At 42.0% G+C, this 19,070-nt stretch overlaps 1 protein-coding gene across 1 annotated transcript; it reads right to left on the bottom strand.

Annotated features, from left to right (window-relative positions):
- Positions 1 to 10,798: 10,798 nt before the first annotated feature.
- On the bottom strand, positions 10,799 to 18,805 carry LOC308387311 (ubiquitin carboxyl-terminal hydrolase 2-like). Its single transcript, XM_080867255.1, has 12 exons — positions 18,471 to 18,805; positions 14,070 to 14,117; positions 13,853 to 13,976; positions 13,650 to 13,761; positions 13,459 to 13,569; positions 13,098 to 13,162; positions 12,892 to 12,995; positions 12,644 to 12,724; positions 12,465 to 12,543; positions 12,091 to 12,198; positions 11,880 to 12,000; positions 10,799 to 11,627 (listed from the first exon to the last, which is right to left on the bottom strand). The coding sequence occupies exons 1-12, from the start codon at positions 18,654 to 18,656 to the stop codon at positions 11,522 to 11,524; spliced, it is 1,245 nt and encodes a 414-aa protein (XP_080723381.1). The 5' UTR covers positions 18,657 to 18,805; the 3' UTR covers positions 10,799 to 11,521.
- Between the last annotated feature and the right edge of the window lie 265 nt (positions 18,806 to 19,070).

The raw sequence follows: 19,070 nt of genomic DNA, 5'->3' as shown, positions 1-19,070 counted from the left end.
CTGTATGCATCCTTGACGTTAGCATACAGTAAGTCTAAAGTTTTCTCTCCCCTGGTGGGACAGTCCACATATTGTTTGAATGTTGGTAGTGTATTGTCCAGTGATACATGGTTGAAGTCACCCGAGATCACAATAAAGGCACTCGGGTGCTGAGTCTGTAGCCGAGCTATGGCAGAGTGGATAGTGTCACATGCAGCTGTGGGGTTAGCAGAGGGGGGAACATAAACAGCCACCAAGATGACGTGAGAGAATTCCCTGGGTAAATAATACGGCCTGAGTCCAACAGCACACAGTTCAGTGTCCGGGCAACAAATCCTTTCTTTGATTGTTATGTTGGCAGGGTTACACCACCGGTTGTTAACTAAACTAACTGTGCCCAAAACTTTGGTGTGAAACGGTTGATGCCATACTCATGGTTATGGTAGGGTGACCAACTGTCCTCTTTTCCCTGGACATGTCCACTTTTCACGTTCTGTCCGGGCCATCTGGGAGGAGTTTTGAGATCGATGAAAATGTCCGGGTTTTTCTATAGGCCTACCCATATGTGTGACGTCATCCCAAGCTGCTGTTTTGTGAGTGGTTGTTCTGCGCTCACAGACGGGACAGACGGCGCTCTGATGATGTTTAAAAGATGCCAAACCGCAAGTGAAGCATTTCAGATCAACTGCAAAAGAAATTTCCTCGTAAAGTCCCAGTACTGGTAAAAAAAAAAAAAATTATACAGATGAGGCCTTATTTCTGTACCATTATTTAATTTGAGGGGTTTTTAAGTTAATTTTTAGCACTTGTTTACTTGAAAAAGCCCATATGACATTTTTTATTTCAACATTCATTAACCGCACAGAGAAGGCATCGTTTAAATATGTTAACATTTTCTTTAAGCAAACAGTATCATTAAAGTTCTTCATGACTGGGCCAAGTGTCCTCTTTTTGGAAATCAAAATATGGTCACCCTAGGTCACCCTAAGGAAGATAGTCAGTGGGTACTGTTAATACCAGTACTTTCTCAGATAAACATTAGCAAAAAGGCTGGAAACGGGTGAAATACAGCCTAGAAAATTATGCAATTAAATTGGTGCTGTCAGCGTTAATCTCGTTAAAAAGAAGTTAACGGCATAACCACATTAATGCGGCAAATCTCAGTTAGCGAGTTAATGCGGATCGCCCCGTGCGTGGGGCTGCACGGCGTTAGCTTGGTTAGCTTGTTAACGCGTTAGTGCCGTGCAGTCCCACGTTAACTGTTAACGTCATTTTAAAAAAATTAACGCTAACAGCACTAAAATAAGGAAAAAGTTCTGTTTATTTAATCTACACAAACACTAATTTAAAAAAAGACTTTTTGAATAAAACAGGTTTTTAACATGTTTGAATTTTCCCTACAGTCAACTGAGGACATAAAAACTAACTCAGCAGATTTTATTTTATTTACTTAACATTTATTTAACCAGGATACTGTCCTGGATAAGATAGATAGCAGTACAAACTATGATGGTTGCACACACTAGGAATACAAACGCACGCACATATAGACACACCAATCCTCATGTGAAATAGCCCAGTAAAATACAGGAACGACATCACTGTCTGTCTGAGGCTAACAAACAGGGAAGGCAAAAGTTAAGTTACTACCACCAGGTCATTTAAAATCACCTTAAATTAATTTGGTTTAATTTAGTGGTGTACAAGACATAAATAAGTTGGTGAGTTATGTCAGGCTTAAAGTCACCATGATAACTTCTGCTGAAAGCAAAACTGGAGCAGGTTATGTTCAGAGCTTTAGTTTAAAATCATCTGGAGGAGCCACTTTTCACCAGTTCATCATTTTACAGCAGGTTTTAAGTGTGACCCACATCCTCTGCAGGGTGACTCATGTGTGCAAGTTATTAACCCTACCTTACTAACTTCACAAATGATGTCAAGCTGTAAAGTTACAACAGCACAAACTGGAGGTGGATGTGGCCAAAGGTGCGGTCATTATAACATCAAATTAAAGCTGAATAGGTTGCTGGACTGTAACTTTTAATGTTTCAGTGTATCCAGTGTAAAGTTTTAGAGCTCTAATGTGAACCATACATCACTTCAAAAATAAGCAGCAGCACTGAGTGCTCATTCGGCAATAAAGGTAATTTCAATTAGAATGTTTATTTTACTGCTCTATGTGCCAGGTTAACGATTTTGTGGAGCATTACCCCTGCAGTTTTTGTGTGTTCTAGTTTACAATCATATTTTTATATTCCTTATAGATATTTTATCACTACCATTATCGGATAATGTCTCTGAATTGGACTGGGTGTCACTCATAGGGATCATTTTGCGAGGAAGAAGAGTCACATAAAAAACCACACGAGTGTGTACACTGCCTGAAACAGATTAAAAGAGAACGTTAATAATGACTACCATCGCTATGCCCATTAACTCAAGCTGGGGTTTTTAGGCCAGCTAACAAAAGAAAGCCAAGCAATATTTAACTGTTTCTAGTGTTCCTCTCGGCTCCCTAAGATTTAAGCAAATCTGCTTTTTCCAAATTCAGCACGAACTTTCAGGACAGTGAGGTACTATTCAAGCAAGAATAGTTGCCTTTAGCTAGTCTCAAAAGACAGAGAGGACGAGAGTACAAAGTAAAAACACAGTTATTTTATTCACCAACTGCTAAATGTTTAATGCAGCAAAGGGAGAGTCATCATTTACAGCTGCTCAGTATTTTTATTGAGATCTTGACTCAGCCTCAGAGTCATGGACTGTAGTGATACAGTTTCAGCTTTAAAAAGTCAACATGATAATCCTCTCTGCTAGATTTACTCATTTTACCTCTGCGCACCAAGTGCAGATCGTCCATATCACAGCTCAACAACTTTTATGCTCGTTTTGAGCGAGGGAACCCCACAACCACAACCAAAGCAGACATGACGCCAGACCACCAACCTATGACTCTCTCCCCCACCGATGTAGGAGCGGTGCTGAGCAGGATCAATGTCCACAAGGCTGCAGGCCCTGATGGCATCCCCGGGCGTGTTCTCAGAGCGTGTTCTGGGGAGCTTGCAGGAGTGCTCACAGACATATTCAATCTGTCCTTGGCCCACGCTGTGGTACCGGCCTGCTTCAAATCCACCTCCATCGTCCCGATACCCAAAAACTCCAACCCATCTTGCCTCAATGATTACCGCCCAGTAGCACTCACCCCCATCATCACTAAGTGCTTAGAGCGACTGGTCCTAGCACACTTCAAATCCTGTCTCCCCCCCACCCTGGACCCCCACCAATTCGCATACCGCCGGAACAGGAGCACAGAGGATGCAGTCTCCATCGCAATGCACTCTGTCCTCTCACACCTGGACAACAACAACACCTACGCCAGAATGCTGTTTATAGACTTCAGTTCAGCATTCAATACAATCCACCCCTCACAACTCATCAGGAAACTGACAGACCTGGGCATCAGTTCCCTCATCTGCAAATGGTTACTGGACTTCCTGACCAACCGCCCCCAACATGTCCGGCTGGATAACCGCTGCTCATCTACCATCACAATGAACACCGGTGTACCACAAGGCTGTGTGATGAGCCCTTTCCTCTACTCCCTCTTCACCCACGACTGCAGACCTGCTGATGGTTCCAACACCATCATTAAGTTTGCAGATGACACCACGGTGATTGGCCTCATCAGTGACAACGATGAGGCCGCCTACAGGGAGGAGGTGGATCGTCTGGCTGAGTGGTGCGACAGAAACAACCTGCTGCTTAACACCGAGAAGACCAAGGAGCTCATCGTGGACTACAGGAGGAATGCTGACCCACATCCACCCATCCACATTAAGGGGACGGCTGTGGAGCGTGTGAGCAGCTTCAAGTTCCTGGGAGTCCACATCTCCGAGGATCTCACCTGGACGACCAACTGCTCCAAGCTGGTCAAGAAGGCTCACCAGCGCCTCTTCTTCTTGAGGACTCTGAGGAAGAACCACCTGTCCTCAGACATCCTGGTGAACTTCTATCGCTGCACCATCGAGAGCATCCTGACCAACTGTATAACAGTCTGGTACGGGAACTGCTCTGCCTCGGACCGGAAGGCGTTGCAGAGGGTCGTGAAAACTGCCCAGCGCATCGCCGGAGCACCACTTCCTGCCATAAAAGACATCTACAGGAAGCGGTGTCTGAAAAGGGCTGGGAAAATCATCAAAGACCCCAGTCACCCATCACATGGACTCTTCACCCTCCTGCCCTCTGGGAGGCGCCACAGGAGCCTCCGGACTAAGACCACCAGGTACCGGAACAGCTTCTTCCCCACAGCTGTCAGACTCCTGAACTCTGCCTCCTGACATCTGACCCACGTTAAACTCATGGACTGAACATACACACACACACACAATGGACAACTGTACCCTCAAACACAATAATAACATGGACTGAACCACCACTCACAACCACTAGCACTTTATATAGCCTCTGTAGAAACTATCTACACCCTCACTTATCTTAACTGCACTACTGTATAGCTCTGTGTAAATAATCATTCTGTACATTCGATAATCTTTAATCCTACAACTGTTTACAACTTGCATAGTTCCCATTTCTGTATAGCTGTATATCCCAGATTCTGTAAAGTTATTTATTTCATATTCTGTATAGTTTTTCATATTTATATCCTGTTCATATCCTGTACATAGCTTGTACTCACTACAGCCTGTACATACTTATAGTTATAGAATATTCACAACATACTTCATACCGTGTACATTATAACATACCATAATAGACCCATTTCTGTAATATACTCACATATCTATATTATTGCTAATATATATTGTAATATATCTATATCACTAAAGCACTTCTGGATGGATGCAAACTGCATTTCGTTGCCCTGTACCTGTGCATGTGCAATGACAATAAAGTTGAATTCTATTCTATTCTATTCTATAATCAGCTACGGATATGTTCTGGTAAAACCAAACTGGAGATCGTTTCACGTTTCAACATAAAGTTAGTAGAACTTTAACTAGCACTGGGGTCAGATAGTGCTCCCACTACCACTTTGAACACTTAATGTGAAGTTAATATTCAACATTCAAAGGGTTATTTATTGTTAAAGAATTACTTACAATAAGGTCATTATAAACATTACTTATAAGCTGACCCCAAAGTAGACACTGATGAAAGCTGCTTAATCTAAAGCAATGGTCTTGATATAAGTTGAGGTGACCGGTGGGCCAAACTCCCACAGTGTGAGGTCTGCATTGTAAAGTGGACTTTAGCCCAGGTGACAGCTTCATCATTTTATGGTATGGTCATTTGCTATGGAAGTGTCAACACTGGGAGTGCTTGGTAACAACATCTAAAACAACATTTCTCCCCATGCAGGCAAATAGCTGTTAATACCCTGAGCTGTGTGATCAGCCCATATGGTGAGCATGGGCGCCAAAGGAACTGCGTGTGCATGGGGGAGGGGAGTGTCCTGCCTGTGTGTGTATGAAAGTGGAAAGGACATTTTTTACTGACTATGGGCTTATGTAATGTTGTGTTATATTATGGGCTCGTTTTTCTGACAAGCAGCCTCTCAAATTTTATAAATAACCAAACAACCAAAGAAAATCATCGTTCCCACAGATGTCACTGGCATATCATCAAGTAGATCTGTAAGGGTTGATTTATAATTATTTATTTTTCTCGTTTTGATCCTCCATCTAAACCAAGGTTGCAAACATATGGACTGGGGCAGCCAAAACTGGCCTGTGAAAGGGTCCAGTTTGGTCCACTGGTTGGCTTTGGAAAATGTGAAAACTGCAAATGAGGAGGGAATAAATTATGGACTTTAAACAGTGTTTTCTGCAGTTCTACAAGGACATGATCCATAGTAGTAATAGATATACAGTAAATGACAGAAATAGAGATGTTTTTCTTGTTATTATTCCATTAAAATAGTAACAGAAAAGATCCTGTTTTTTCAACTTGCTAATATCAGGCTAGCACTACTCTACAGTACCAGCAGAGGGAGATCTTTTATTTCAAGCCGACATTAAAATGATAAAAGGATCAAAGGACAGCCTTTAAAGAGACATTAATAACACATTTACATGTAAATACATATTAGCCAACTAACTTAACCGTTTCTGGCATTGAAGGACCCTGGAATGTACTTCATATCCTTGGTCACTGTTGACTTCTTGGCTTTAAATACTGTATATTATCTCCCCCTACTGATACTACAGCATCTGCATGTGTGTCCATTTCACACTTTGGAGAGATCAGTGTGTCTATTAGACATTTTGCCGTGATATCAATGTCAATAACTGGGGAGATTGTACCAGATACAGTAGAAATAAACACACAAATAAACACCGGTCCTCAAACTCACACCTCTAGACCTCTTCGTGGGGATGTGACAGAATGTCCAACTGACAATGACCCCCGACATTTTTCTTAATTTCTATTGTCTAATTTTGGTGAACTTGTGTGAATTGTATACTCAGATTCCTTGTGGCGCCTGGTGTGGTCTTCTGCTGCTTCTTCTCTGGTAATAACAAGACATTTACGAGAACAGAGAACTGCTGCTGACTGGATATTTTGTATATATTTTTTAAAAATCATCTTTCTTCACCATTGCTCAATTTGAACTCCGGGCCATCGTGACCATGTCTTTATTCCTAAATGCATGGCTTGCACAGCTGATTAGATATTTGTGATAATGAGCAACTAAACAGTTTTACATGGTCATGAGTGTACTTCTGTGTTGTTTTCACAGTGGGTTAAAAATAGAACATTTTCTGAAAATTAACAAACATTTTTGTTTTTAATTATTTGATAAAATCACAGTAAAGAGATGCCGGTACTTTTTTCATGAGTAATTTTACACTTTAAGGAGCCGTTCTGACAATTTTCTTTGATTTACTGCAGAAACTTTTCATTATAATGTAGAAAAACTGAGGGGTCTTCTTGAAAATTCATAAGAAATATCAGGGATCCGATGTCCATTTGAGGTATTTAATTGGGCAGTAGTTGCATATGGGTCTGCCATGCTTAAGCTCAAAGGGGACTGAATATTGCTCACAATGTAAGAAGAGTTTGGCGCGCCTTATCTAAAGCCTCAACATGCATTTTAGATACAACCCAAACTAGTCTTCTCATAGATTCTTCTTCATTAATTAGCATTTACACATCAGATAAATCTATTTTTATTAACAGGTTATGTATCACCGTTCTTCAATATTGTTAGTTTAGACTTTACCCAGATGTTTTAGACCCATATCAAACACCTCTTTTATTTTTAAAGTCTGTAAAAAGGCTTCAGTTTAATCACATAGACAGGAATCATCATCAAGGGTTTGATCAAAAACAATCAGCATGAAACATTTACTCTCATTTCACCATGAAGCTCATTTTTTCTCATGCACTAAATCAGGAGTATCCCTGTCCTTAACAGTGAAGCACTTTCACCCTTTCATAAAAGCCCAAACTAGCTCAAAGCACTACCTGAAACAATCAGCAGGACAAAGTTGAAAAGGCTTAATGATCATAATGATCAGTGAATGAATAAATCTGCATCGCATCTATTTTCATTAAATGGACCACATCCAATTTATAACAAGCTGATAAATACCAGTCCCCATGTACCCACAGCTCTTGTCTTCAAGGCTAACGACGAGACACTGATCCCTCTGACCATGTGTGCTAAAACTCAGTTTGTGTTGCAGTGGTGATAACACTTAGGTCTGCTCTGATAACTTTATCTTTGCTCCTCACAAACTGGCCCAGTCACAAACAGATCATCTGTCCCAGCCCCTGAAACCTAATCACACACACACACACACACACACACACACACACACACACACACACACACACACACACACACACACACACACACACACACACACACACAGAGCTTTTCCTTCAGGCGTTAACCTGCTCAGTGGCTCAAGGATAAGAGTTTAAGTCAAAGTGGGGGAGAAAAGAAGAGAGGATGGTGGAGGTGAATACAGCAAAGGTTCCCATCCCGGTTAGACTGATGTGTTAGTTTGATTATATATTAAAAATAACAATTAAATATTCAATAATATTAATATTAATAATATTAAATACTTTCCTTTTTTCATGAAAAGTATTGTTCCCATTAAACAGAATAGATTAATTGCTTCACAGCAGAGACAGTATCCGCTAAAGGTTTGAGAGTTGCTTCAGAGGTTCCTGGATAAACTTCTTTCTAGTCATCAATGAATGTTGCACGACTGCGCAGAGCTCCCTCTAGTGGGGGAAGACCTACATGATGAATGTGGCTTTAATGTGGGTGAAAATGGTCATTCTCCCTGCAGTTTTAAGCCTCTAATTGATATTTAGCACAGAGGAATTTTTTTGGGTAAATTACTAATATTAATTAATATCTTATAAAGTTGATGGTAAATAGAAGGATGTTGTGTTTTTACACTACTAGCACACTCAGAAAAGTAGGTCATCTTGCTTTATGAAGCTGCAATTCCTTACATAATCTAATCTAATCTAATCTGGGATTCTCCGCCGTTTGACCTTAGAACTGAAGAAGCTTCTCGGATTAGAGGTGAAACGTCTTCAAACAACTTAAAGAAGTCCAGACGCTTTTCTTTCCAAGCTCCTTAGACTACGCTGACCTGGATGACTGAGAACCTTCACAGACAAACTAATCTGTCCTACAAGCAATACAATTTAGAGCTGCACCATTAAGCATCATTTATATATCTAAAAAATGAAATGAGCCAGAATGGTACGAAACTGTGTCACGATTAACTCTGAAAAACATCAATATCTCCAATCTTCGTCAGTTTCAGGGTTTTTTTGAGGTGTGCCACAGTAGTACGAGAAAGGTTAAAAACATGAAGAAAACTTAAGGCAAATGAATATGATTCTTTACTATTTTAGGGAAATACAAGAAACAATACTTTGCAGACTCTGTTTTACTGTGTTTGTTTAAATGAAATGCAGTTTGATTCTTTTTTTATTGTTTAACAAAATGCATTGAAGTAATTTTTCTGCCATGTTTGGCATCTGAAGCGGGCAAAAAAGGGGACATTAAAGGGAAAATCTTACTTATTTTCCTCTGGCCTGTCCTCTGTTTGATTGTTTTAGTAAGATTTACCTGAGTTTTGGAACTCAGCTGCAGAAATAAACCCCTTCTTTTGATTACAGTGGAAGTAAATGCCTCTTACCTTGTGGTGCTCAAAGGTAATAACATTTATTTCCAGAAATCATGACCCAGCTGCTGAAAGAGAAAATTCAAAGGTTCTCCACTCTTACATCAAAACACTTTCATCAAGGTTTGAGGATCTCTTTAAGTGACTGGGTCATGATTTGATAAAATGTATGTTTTGGCGAGCTTTGAGCATCACAGTGTAAGTGCCATCTGTCATTATAATCAGGGGAATGCAGCATTTCTACAGCTGTTATCTATAAAAATAGGCACAGTTTAGATCAGCCCAATGGATGGCTTTGCAATATATTAGTAAGATCTAGTGCCTTCCAGGTCATTTCTCTCGAGGACATGATGACATCATCAGGACACACTTGTTTGTTTTTTCTAATTGTGCTGTTATGAACTTTAACATTCAACATGAGCAGTGCACAGCTACCACGCACCTGGTTACCAGGAAAACTGGCAAAACCTCTGCTTTTATAGAAGTGCTCACCTGCTGATCAGTTAATAAAGAGCATTTGATCATCAGCACCTGAGTGCTACTGTCAGCTGATCTTTTGTCAACTGACCAGGCAGCCCTGCATGTTTTGTTTTGGCAGATTTTTAAGCCAGATGCCCTTCCTGATGTAACCCTGAGAGAATTTAGGTCTCTGGCTGGACGCGAACCAGCAGCTTTTTGCTTGCCGAGCAAATATGTAAACCTCTTTGGAAGGAATGAAGGTGTAGTTGATGATTAGTGGATCACAAGTGACTGGTGAGACCAAAATGATACTCTGGAAGGGAAAGTGTTGATTAACAGGAGTTGGGACACCCCCTGTCTGGATGGATGGATTTATTGCATTAATTTGACTTCAGGGTCGCTGTAAGGCCTAAAGAGCCACTTGTCTCGTACGATGTACACAAAGGCACTGCCTACGGTGGCCCGAGAGGCCAAACGGACTGCAACTTCAGAAACTTAAGACAACACCAGCAATAAGAAAAATGCTGCAAAAGCACACAAAACACAATCAAAATAGAAAAACGACAAAAAGAAAAGAGAAATAGGAAAAAAGATTTCCAAAAGCACAAGGGAAGTGTTTCTGGGGAGACAATAACCCGACGGACCAGTTGCAGGAACCCAAAACATGCTAGGTGTGTTTTATCATGATTCATATAATACTGATGACGGACTTTTAGCCTAATAGTTAGGCTAACACACTTACCTTTCATCTTTTCTTTCCTCACAAAACCGATAGATCCTCCACTTCTTTGAAGTGTCTCCCAGCGCAATTCTTAGCATATTTTGGTTTCTGCAACTGGTCCGTCGGGTTATTGTCTCCCCAGAAACACTTCCCTTGTGCTTGTGGAAAACAGTTTTTTTCCCATTTCCGTTGTGTTTTGTGTGCTTTTGCAGTGTTTTTCCTTATTGCTGGTGTTTTCTTATGTTGCAGTCCGCTTGGCCTCTCAGGGCCACCGTACACCGTTCTGCAGAAAGTCTTAATCAGCACACACTGCTGGTGACTTTCTATGGGCTCTTCTGTGTATTCAGCTCATTCTAATTTATTCGACTGGATCAGCAAGTGTCTGCTGCACGTGACACGGGATTTCTGCTGTGAAGTGTGAAAATAAAGGGTTAATTAATAAAAATCACACATGCAGGGCAAGTTAGTGATGGATTTTAATAATTTACAGGCGCTGGACTGTCTTAGGCTTTAGGTCAGTCACATTTCCTGGAAGAAGCTGCTTTGGTATGTGCTTGGTGTGACTTTTCCACAGTACAGTTACATTCGCTGCGCTGTTGATAAATACTGTACAAAAATATAATAGGACGTTCCCTCTGCACTGGCAGAGAGGGAAACCATAAAGCTTTGTTAAATTATATATACACATAATGCACGCTCAAGCTCTGACATCATATTAAATAGAATAAATTATATCTTGCATTTGGTGTGTGAGGCGTGCTTCTCAAGTCTCTGTAATAACAATAAATGCTTAACACTAATAATCTATATTCAAAAGAGAAAAAAAATGCACTCAAGTGACAAAAGAGAAGCTTCAAAATGTCCTTTTTGAGTGAAATAAGGAAAAAAACAAACAAACCATGCTTGCATATTGCAAGCAGTGTATTGCAAGTTTCACACTTTTTACATTTCCTCCCACTGTTGTTTCACTTCAACCCAGCCAGTGAGCGAAGCTTTCAATCCTTCAGTGTAAATATGCCTTCACATCCACCGTTTGGCGTCTCGGCGCTCCTTTTTCACAGCTTGCATTGGTCGGACTCTCTCCACTAGGTGGAGCCATCTCCCAGCAGGCAGCGTCTGACTCCTTTGTTTTTCCTTCCCTGTTATCAGTCCGAGTTTAGCACGGCTTATCGCTCCTCGATGGCACCTAAAGCCGACACGTCTGGTATTTGCTGTGTGAAGGGGTGGCCAGCTCGTAGAAGAGGACGTAGGCATTGCTGCTGCGAACCTGGCTGGAGGACATCGGGCTCACCCTGCACAGAGAGAGCACACGGGAAACACTGAAGCGAGGGCAGCTTAGCACAAAGTTAAATATTTGCACATTATGAACCAGGCTCCAAACATGCACACTTTGCTGTAAAGCTGTAATGAGGTCAGCTTGATGCAATTAAGATTAGGTCACTTTCATGTGACAGCAGGTATATACAGCTTAATTAGACTTTAACCCTTTCTGCCAGTCTGATAAGATGATACGCTAAGTAACACGATGATGCGAGAGCTGATACCTGGAGTCATTGTAGCTGTACCACTCTCCCAGAGCTGGGTTTTTGCAGTAGGCTGTGTAGTGGCCTCCCAAAGCGTTTCCACTGTGGTTGGACACTGCATAGAGGTTATACACAGGGCGCTCTGCAGAGAAGAGACAACACATCTGTCAGTCAACACAGCGGCAAAGCTAAAATAGATTGATTGTCCTTCTCTCCTCTGGAAAATACATACCGCTGGATTCTGAGGCAAACTCCCGCAGGTCCAGATCTTTAAGAGGGAAGTTGACGTAAGTGGAGAGCTTGCTGGCTCGGACGTTGGAGTCTGAGAATCGTTTAAGGTCTGAGGGAACACTGGGTCAAGGATCAAAACTGGTTCAAAGATAGCTTGCATCGATCATGCGAGCTACAACCGACTGGCAACAGGCAGCAACTTCCAGGGAACACCTGCCCAATGGTCAGGAAATGGACATTTTTTTCCTAGTGACTGGAGATTACCAGGGTGTGAGCAGCCAGTCTCCATGCTCAATATATTTATCGCACATGGCATCATTGAAATCTCTCTGCTTTCTGGAAATATTAAAATGCAAAGATGTGAGGAAAGGATACGAAGTACGAGGACCTGAGGGAACTTCTGGATGCTGAACCTCTTGGTGCATTTTCGTCTGGCTTTGCATTTGGTGCACGTCTAAGAAAGAGATGAACACGGTGTAGGCAGTGTAATCAATACATTGCATCATCTTTACAGAGGAAAGTGAGACTTGGGTTATTTATGCATTGCCTCTTACCGGTCTCTCCTCTCCATCCAACACATCTTCCTTTGTAAAGAGTCTCAAGCAGTCTTTGAGAGTCACTTCGCCTGAACTCTTCTGTGGAGGCAGACAAGTGTTAGAAATCAAGCCCTGCGTGAAGACTTGCCTAACGCTTATGATTAAGATCGGTAACCTCTACAAAAATTACATTTACAACGTGGATATAATTTTTAAATCCGTGGCTTATGCAATGCGATAATCCAAGACCACAGCAGGCATTTTACCTGTGCAATAGGTATCGAGAGGTCCCAAAATGGATCAAACACAGTGGAGCGGAAACCACAAGCTGTGCAAGTCAGAGAGCTTTTCAGCTGCCCCACAAACAGATCTATGGGCAGGATGGAGGGCCATGTTAAACATTTATATTCCTTTAAGGCTTATTTAAGATTATTATGCAGCTATGGGTTAAAAAAATAAAGAAATCACTCACCCACTACTTTGCTGTCCTCTCTCGCCAAGTACATGTTCCACATCCTTCTGCCTTTTTCGTCATCCCTGTAAAATAAAAAAAACAAAACAAAACAGCAAAGTCAAACCGATGTTATGTTCACCTGCAAACCAGTGATAAAAACTTCAATTAAAGCCTCTTTAAGATCCTTTGCAACTCAGATATTGATAAGTAAACTTATTGTTAATATTAATTCACCAATTTTGGGGTTCGTTTCTCCTCCAATGGCCACAAAATGTCAATTACACGATAATTATAGATGAAAGCTCGCTATGTTGACCACTGCAGCCCAATCAGGGATACAGCAGTCACCCAGACAGGCTGAGTGTGAGGCCACACTTACGCGAGGTGGTCAAAGTCCAGGACGGACACTTTAGGGCGGACCGTCACCCGGTTGACTTCATTATGGAGACCGTCCAACAAGAAGCGGAGAAATTCCTGAGCATCCTGTTGGCTGTAGAGGGAGACGTTTTTACTTGATTTTACTGATGTGCACGGCTTCAGGTTGACTTTAAAAGAAGGCGGAAAACTCACTTGCAGCCAACGAATTTTGGAGCACACCTCTGGACCTGGTTCCTGAATTCAGAGGGACTGATGGGCTCATTGTTTGCAGAGGTCCACAGGCTCTGAGTCAGCTTTGCAAACTCTGAGGTAGACAAATTGCAGAAATCAGACCACCATCTCAACTTGGTAGGGAATTAACTCGATTTAAGATCTGCAAAAATAACTCATCGTACCTTCGATGAGAGCAGTGTTTGACCTGCAGTTGTTGTTGAGGTCTGTGATGTGGCCGTTTCTCAGACAGTAATCTCTCAGCTCTAAAGTGTTACTCAGACACTGGAGGATGGAGTTCATGAAGCACTGCAAATCACATCAAACAGAGAGGCCCGGTAATTATTAAAGTGAAGACTAAACAGAGTTATTTGCACTTAAAGGACAAAACGTGACACTTACAGTGTTACCCAGGTTCTTCAAACCCACCAGGCCCTGAAGACTCTTGTTCTGCTCACAGAAATAAAGAAAAGAGAGATGTCAACATTAAAGATTTACATGACAGTAAATGTGTTTTTCAAATGACAGAGCAACTGATCGGAGGCACTGCTACATTTATTCACAAGCACTTGGTAGTGAGAAGGACAGTAAACCAGTGAAAGTCTGACCATGCACAACAAAAATGGAATCGAATGGAATATGCAAAATTATAGTGTTTTTTCCAACATGTGTAACAACAGGTCAAAATTCTATAAATTGCATCTATAACGTGTTAAACAGCAACTGTTCTTTCAAGGCACTGGCGACAGTAGAAAGGAAAATCTCCCTTTTAACAGGAAGAACCAGGATTAGGGAGAGTCAGCTTGACTTTGAGTTTGAATCCTAAACATATTGTATTGTTTTTTAATATTTTATTTATCCTCATAAAAAGGCTAATCGGTTAAGTTTTGAAATAGATCATGGTTTGGATTAAAACACAGTTGTTGCCACTTTTAAATCTCAATTTTCTCGGCTCTGTGGTTAAGTGTCACCATTTTTACGAGAAAACAAGTGCAGCCTACTCAAAATGCACTTTATTGTAATGAATGCAAACCTGCTAAAAAAAACAAACAAACAAAACAAAGGCCGAAGAAGCCAACAGATCTGCATGCACCATCAGTGTGATCAAACCACTGTGTGAACAGCAGCTTTGTCAGATTCCTTAAGAGTGAACGAGTCTTAAAAGACAGGATGGCATTCGTGCAATGTGTGCGTTATGACGGTCACATTGCTGGCACGGGTCTGCCGTGGCTATCGGCTAGAGTTCCACGTGCTTAGATTAGATACCACGGTTCGCTGGGACGCCTCCCTGCACCCGTGACTGTGGTGAGCCCACCAGCTCACGCCAACGGTGACATAACGTGAGCATGTGACGCTGACCGGAGACAAAAAGTCCCCCCGGTCTGCAGGAGCGCAGCGTGGCTTTCAGTTGTTTGTGTAAAGTTTCACATCACTGCCTGAAGTCACGGATCAGCTGGTTTAGTTTTGGACATAACTCGTGCCGCCGTAGGTTGGAGTAAATCATCTGTGGCCCGGGAGTGATGCAGGTGTCAAAAAAAAAAAAAAAGTCTGCTGTGCATGAGCTGACAGGATCCTTTTACAGAGCGAGACAGCTGATGTGTGATTATGACATTTTTATGCTTTATGGCTTTTTTTTTTTTTTTTTTTTATCCCCCCCAAAGTATGAGGGTGGAAAAGACATTCAGCTCAAAAACCTGAACATCTGCAACATAATTAAACAAAGATCATGAGTCAGAGCTGATGTTGCTGCTCGGTTCACAGTCAGCGTGTGCGTAAAACTTTGTGCCGCCTATGTTTCCGTCAGCGCCCCGATGACGGTACTTCTGCACGCTGCTCCTGTCAGCAAAGGCGTCGATGCGTGACAGTGCCGAGCTGCTCTTCGACATCATGATACACTCTTATTATAATGTTCCCTTATGCAGGACGGGCTACAGGTCACAAACCTGTTAACAGCTATCATGCATGTCAGAAGAAACAATGATGACATTTATTAAAGAGCATGGAATCCATTTATTTCACATTTTTAGTATTAACAATGTCCTGGAAGAGCCAAAGACTGACACTTAAATCTAGTTTGTAGCTTGTATCAGACCCAAAATGAACTTAAAGCCTGATGGTTTCTTTCTTTTTAAATGAAATGACATGCTGGGGTTAGCTTGTGGGACTCTAGTCTGTTTTTAAGAGCCGTCTCCACAAAGAACAACCAAGCTAGTTGCAACTATAGTACACTAATTACATTTATGCATTTCATTTCTGCAGCCCATTAAGTATTAATCCTCTAATAGTGCATTTTTAATCCATATTAAAGCAGCACAGGTTGCAGGCATCCTGGGTTCTGGATTACATCTGGATGTAAGTGGTTACATAATCAGAGCGCTCCCTTTAAATCTCCTGATGGGCAGTTCAATTCAATATTGTTTATATAGCATCAAATCACAACAACTGCCCCTCGAGGTGCTTTATATTGTATATCGTAAGGTAAAAAGCCTAAAATACCACAGAGAAAACCCCAACACTCACATGACCCCCTATGAGAAAGCACTTGGCAATAGCAGGAAGGAAAAACTCGCTTTTAACAGGAAGAAACTGGCTGAACCGAGCAGAAAGAGAGGGATTTTGGCCATTTGAGAAACCTTGGAACCTTGGAAACAAACATTTGCAAGAAAAATTCCACGTTGTCTTTATAGCGTCCGGTGGAATTCTTCCGTGACAACCGGATTATATCTGCGTTGCAGTGCTTAACCTTGGAAACCTGAGCCGAGCAGGATGAGTGTATCAGATTACTAGTTAGTAATGCTGAACATTAACAAATCTAATATATTTGAACAAAGTAATGTGATTGTTCCCGCCTTTCCTCCCTCTTATGTGCCGCTGTGATTATAAGTACTTCTAGCTGAGAGCTTTGGTGCCTCGTGATCACTGTTTCCATCCCTCAAAATAGAAGTATGACTAAACAAGCGATTAATTCCCCTTTGCCTAAAATCTTTGTGTTTCTCTTCCTCTGTGCACTATTCGAAGGTGACCATATGGTGTGGGCCCCCCATCTGCTCCGGTGAGCACCAGCCGGCGGGGCTCGGCACACTCAGCGGGCGCCTTTTGATTTAAACGACCCGTCCAAAAATCGGTGGAAGCGATGCGTTCAGGTGAACCGGAGCTCGCCACGCTGGTCTTTGTGACTTCAAAGAAAAACAGAGAGACAGAGAGAGAAAGCGCAAGAATGTGCCCTAAAGCAGCTCTGCATGCCTGCACAAGGCCATATAACATGTGATGAAGCAGGCAGCCCTCCTGCATACGCATGGTGCCAGCTTACACCACTCCCTTGGAAACAGTAGAAACATAAATCTTTGCTTCATGAAAAGCAAAGCTGGGAAAAGTCCAGAATACTCAAGTAGAAGTACTATTACTTTCCCTAGACTGTGCTTAGGATACGAAATAATGAGCAGGAACAGAGGAATTTATAAGTTATCCGATTATTATTTTTTAATGAACAGCCAGTTTCAGATGTTTGAAGGCAGCTGTGAAAAGCTGCACCCTGATGCTGCGGATAAGCTCCTGCTAACAGCTCCCTCTGGCTGTACTTTGACTTTGAGTTGAAGGCTAAAGTCAGCTAAAGCATGCTGATATGTTTAAAGTAAAACAAAAAAAAAGAAAGAAAGAAAACCCAAGAAATTCTGACTTTGAGAGGCATTCACTGCTGCTGGCATTTCTGCTACAGTCAGCGGATAAACTAATCGGCTGTAGATTTCTTTCCACCTTTTCAGATATTCAGAAAATGTCCTGCAAAATATACAGATCTTCTGCTTTTTTTAAGTGACCATAAACTAAATATGTCTGATGCCATCATCACAAACAAACAAAACAACCAAGAAAGTCTTGACCAGGTTTTCTTGGGCATCTGTTCGGCAGGGGTGGGGATTTCACTGAAAGCCAAAATATTAAAATACGCCTTCAAAAGCGACTTAATTAGAGACTTATTGACAGTGTAAACACCGACAAATGCACTTTCTGAGTAAACCAATAATATCCCCCATCAGCGACGACTGGATGTGTGTACGTTGTGACCTCAGGTAAACACCGCAGACCCACATGGACCCACATGTGCAGCTCTACGTGTGAACAAAATGTCCTGCGTAAATGATAAGTGGACATTCCTTATCAACAGCTTTTCTTCCTATTACACAACCAGCTTGAATAGTAAATAATGATGATGCAGGGGTTAGAGCAGCCCTTAACCCCCCCTACACCTGCCCGCTTGTGTGTGCGTGTGCGCTTTCAGCCCAGTACTTCTCCATTTCGACACCAATGACTGGCTAAAGGTCAAACTGAGACCTCCACCTCAAATCCTCTGGCTCTTCACAGGGTTTACAAGTTTAATGACTAAAGGCTCAAGAGCTGTTAAAACTGACTCCTTTAAGTCAGTGTACCTTATGCCTCACTCACAAATTCATCTAGTTTGTGTGATCCTTACGTATCTGCTGTCTATTTTGCTCTTGTAATCCCATTTCTCCTCATTTATCATCATATTTTTACTCTTTATGCATCATTGCTAATAATTTCATCCCAATACCTGTGCAGTAATATACTGAAACGTTAGCCTCGTCAGGGCCTAGGCCCCCTCACGACCATATATCGTGGTGACACCCCTGGAAAATCAGTTTAGGACTATATACAAAGGCATAAAAACTTTAGTTCTTTATATATTTTCAGAAAGTCTGATAAATTCAGAGAGGCACCAAAATAAAATCATGCAGAAGGAGGATGCTTTGACACAGATGAGACAGATCCAGGGGGTGCTGGACTCACCTTGGCCTGGTTGATGATCAGACCCATGAATGTGGACACCAGCACGGACCGGGACAGCGGGTGGCTCCTGCGCCTCATCTCCGGTCTGTCACAGGGGAGAGCGGCCGGGTCCTCCGGCACCGTCACGGTGTAAGAGTGTCGCAGAGACGGCATGTTCGTTGTCCGATAGAAAGATTGTAGCGTCATCCAAATAGCAGCTCCAAATCGCGCACACGCAGGTCGTTCACTGAAGACGAAGTCAAGTGTAGGTAAATGGATGCTGAGTTGACGCGCGTGGGATCCCGCTGTGCGTGCGCAAAGTCAGTATGTCTCTTCTGTATCTCACCTGCACGCAGATCTCCTGTGTTGTGACTATCAGAGCGCGTGAGCTGGAGTTTTTACTGCGTGCGTCCCCTCCCACTCCGAAATGACTGGTGCTGCCTTTACGTGCTGTGGGAAATCTGATTACCTCTACTTTGCGCATCGACAGGTGTGAAATAAGCAGCTGTGACCTTCGATTAAATCACTTATTCAAAAACCTGTTTCAGGAAATCAGTATGTAAAGCATTGCAAAGTCCGTTAAAAAATTTACAACTTTTGTATATTTAATGACGCCATCCA

Source organism: Rhamphochromis sp. 'chilingali' (genome assembly GCF_963969265.1).
Source record: "Rhamphochromis sp. 'chilingali' genome assembly, chromosome: 19".
Taxonomy (NCBI): domain Eukaryota; kingdom Metazoa; phylum Chordata; class Actinopteri; order Cichliformes; family Cichlidae; genus Rhamphochromis; species Rhamphochromis sp. 'chilingali'.
The sequence above is the reverse complement of the archived record's forward strand: the minus strand, read 5'-3'. Positions and strand labels throughout refer to the sequence as shown.

Coding starts and splice junctions, on each gene's coding strand:
- LOC308387311 (XM_080867255.1), bottom strand. CDS start 18,656: ATGACGCTACAATCTTTCTATCGGACAACGAACATGCCGTCTCTGCGA. Junction 14,118..18,470: donor TGATCATCAACCAGGCCAAG/GTGAGTCCAGCA, acceptor TTCTGTGAGCAG/AACAAGAGTCTTCAGGGCCT. Junction 13,570..13,649: donor CCAAAATTCGTTGGCTGCAA/GTGAGTTTTCCG, acceptor CTCCCTCTACAG/CCAACAGGATGCTCAGGAAT.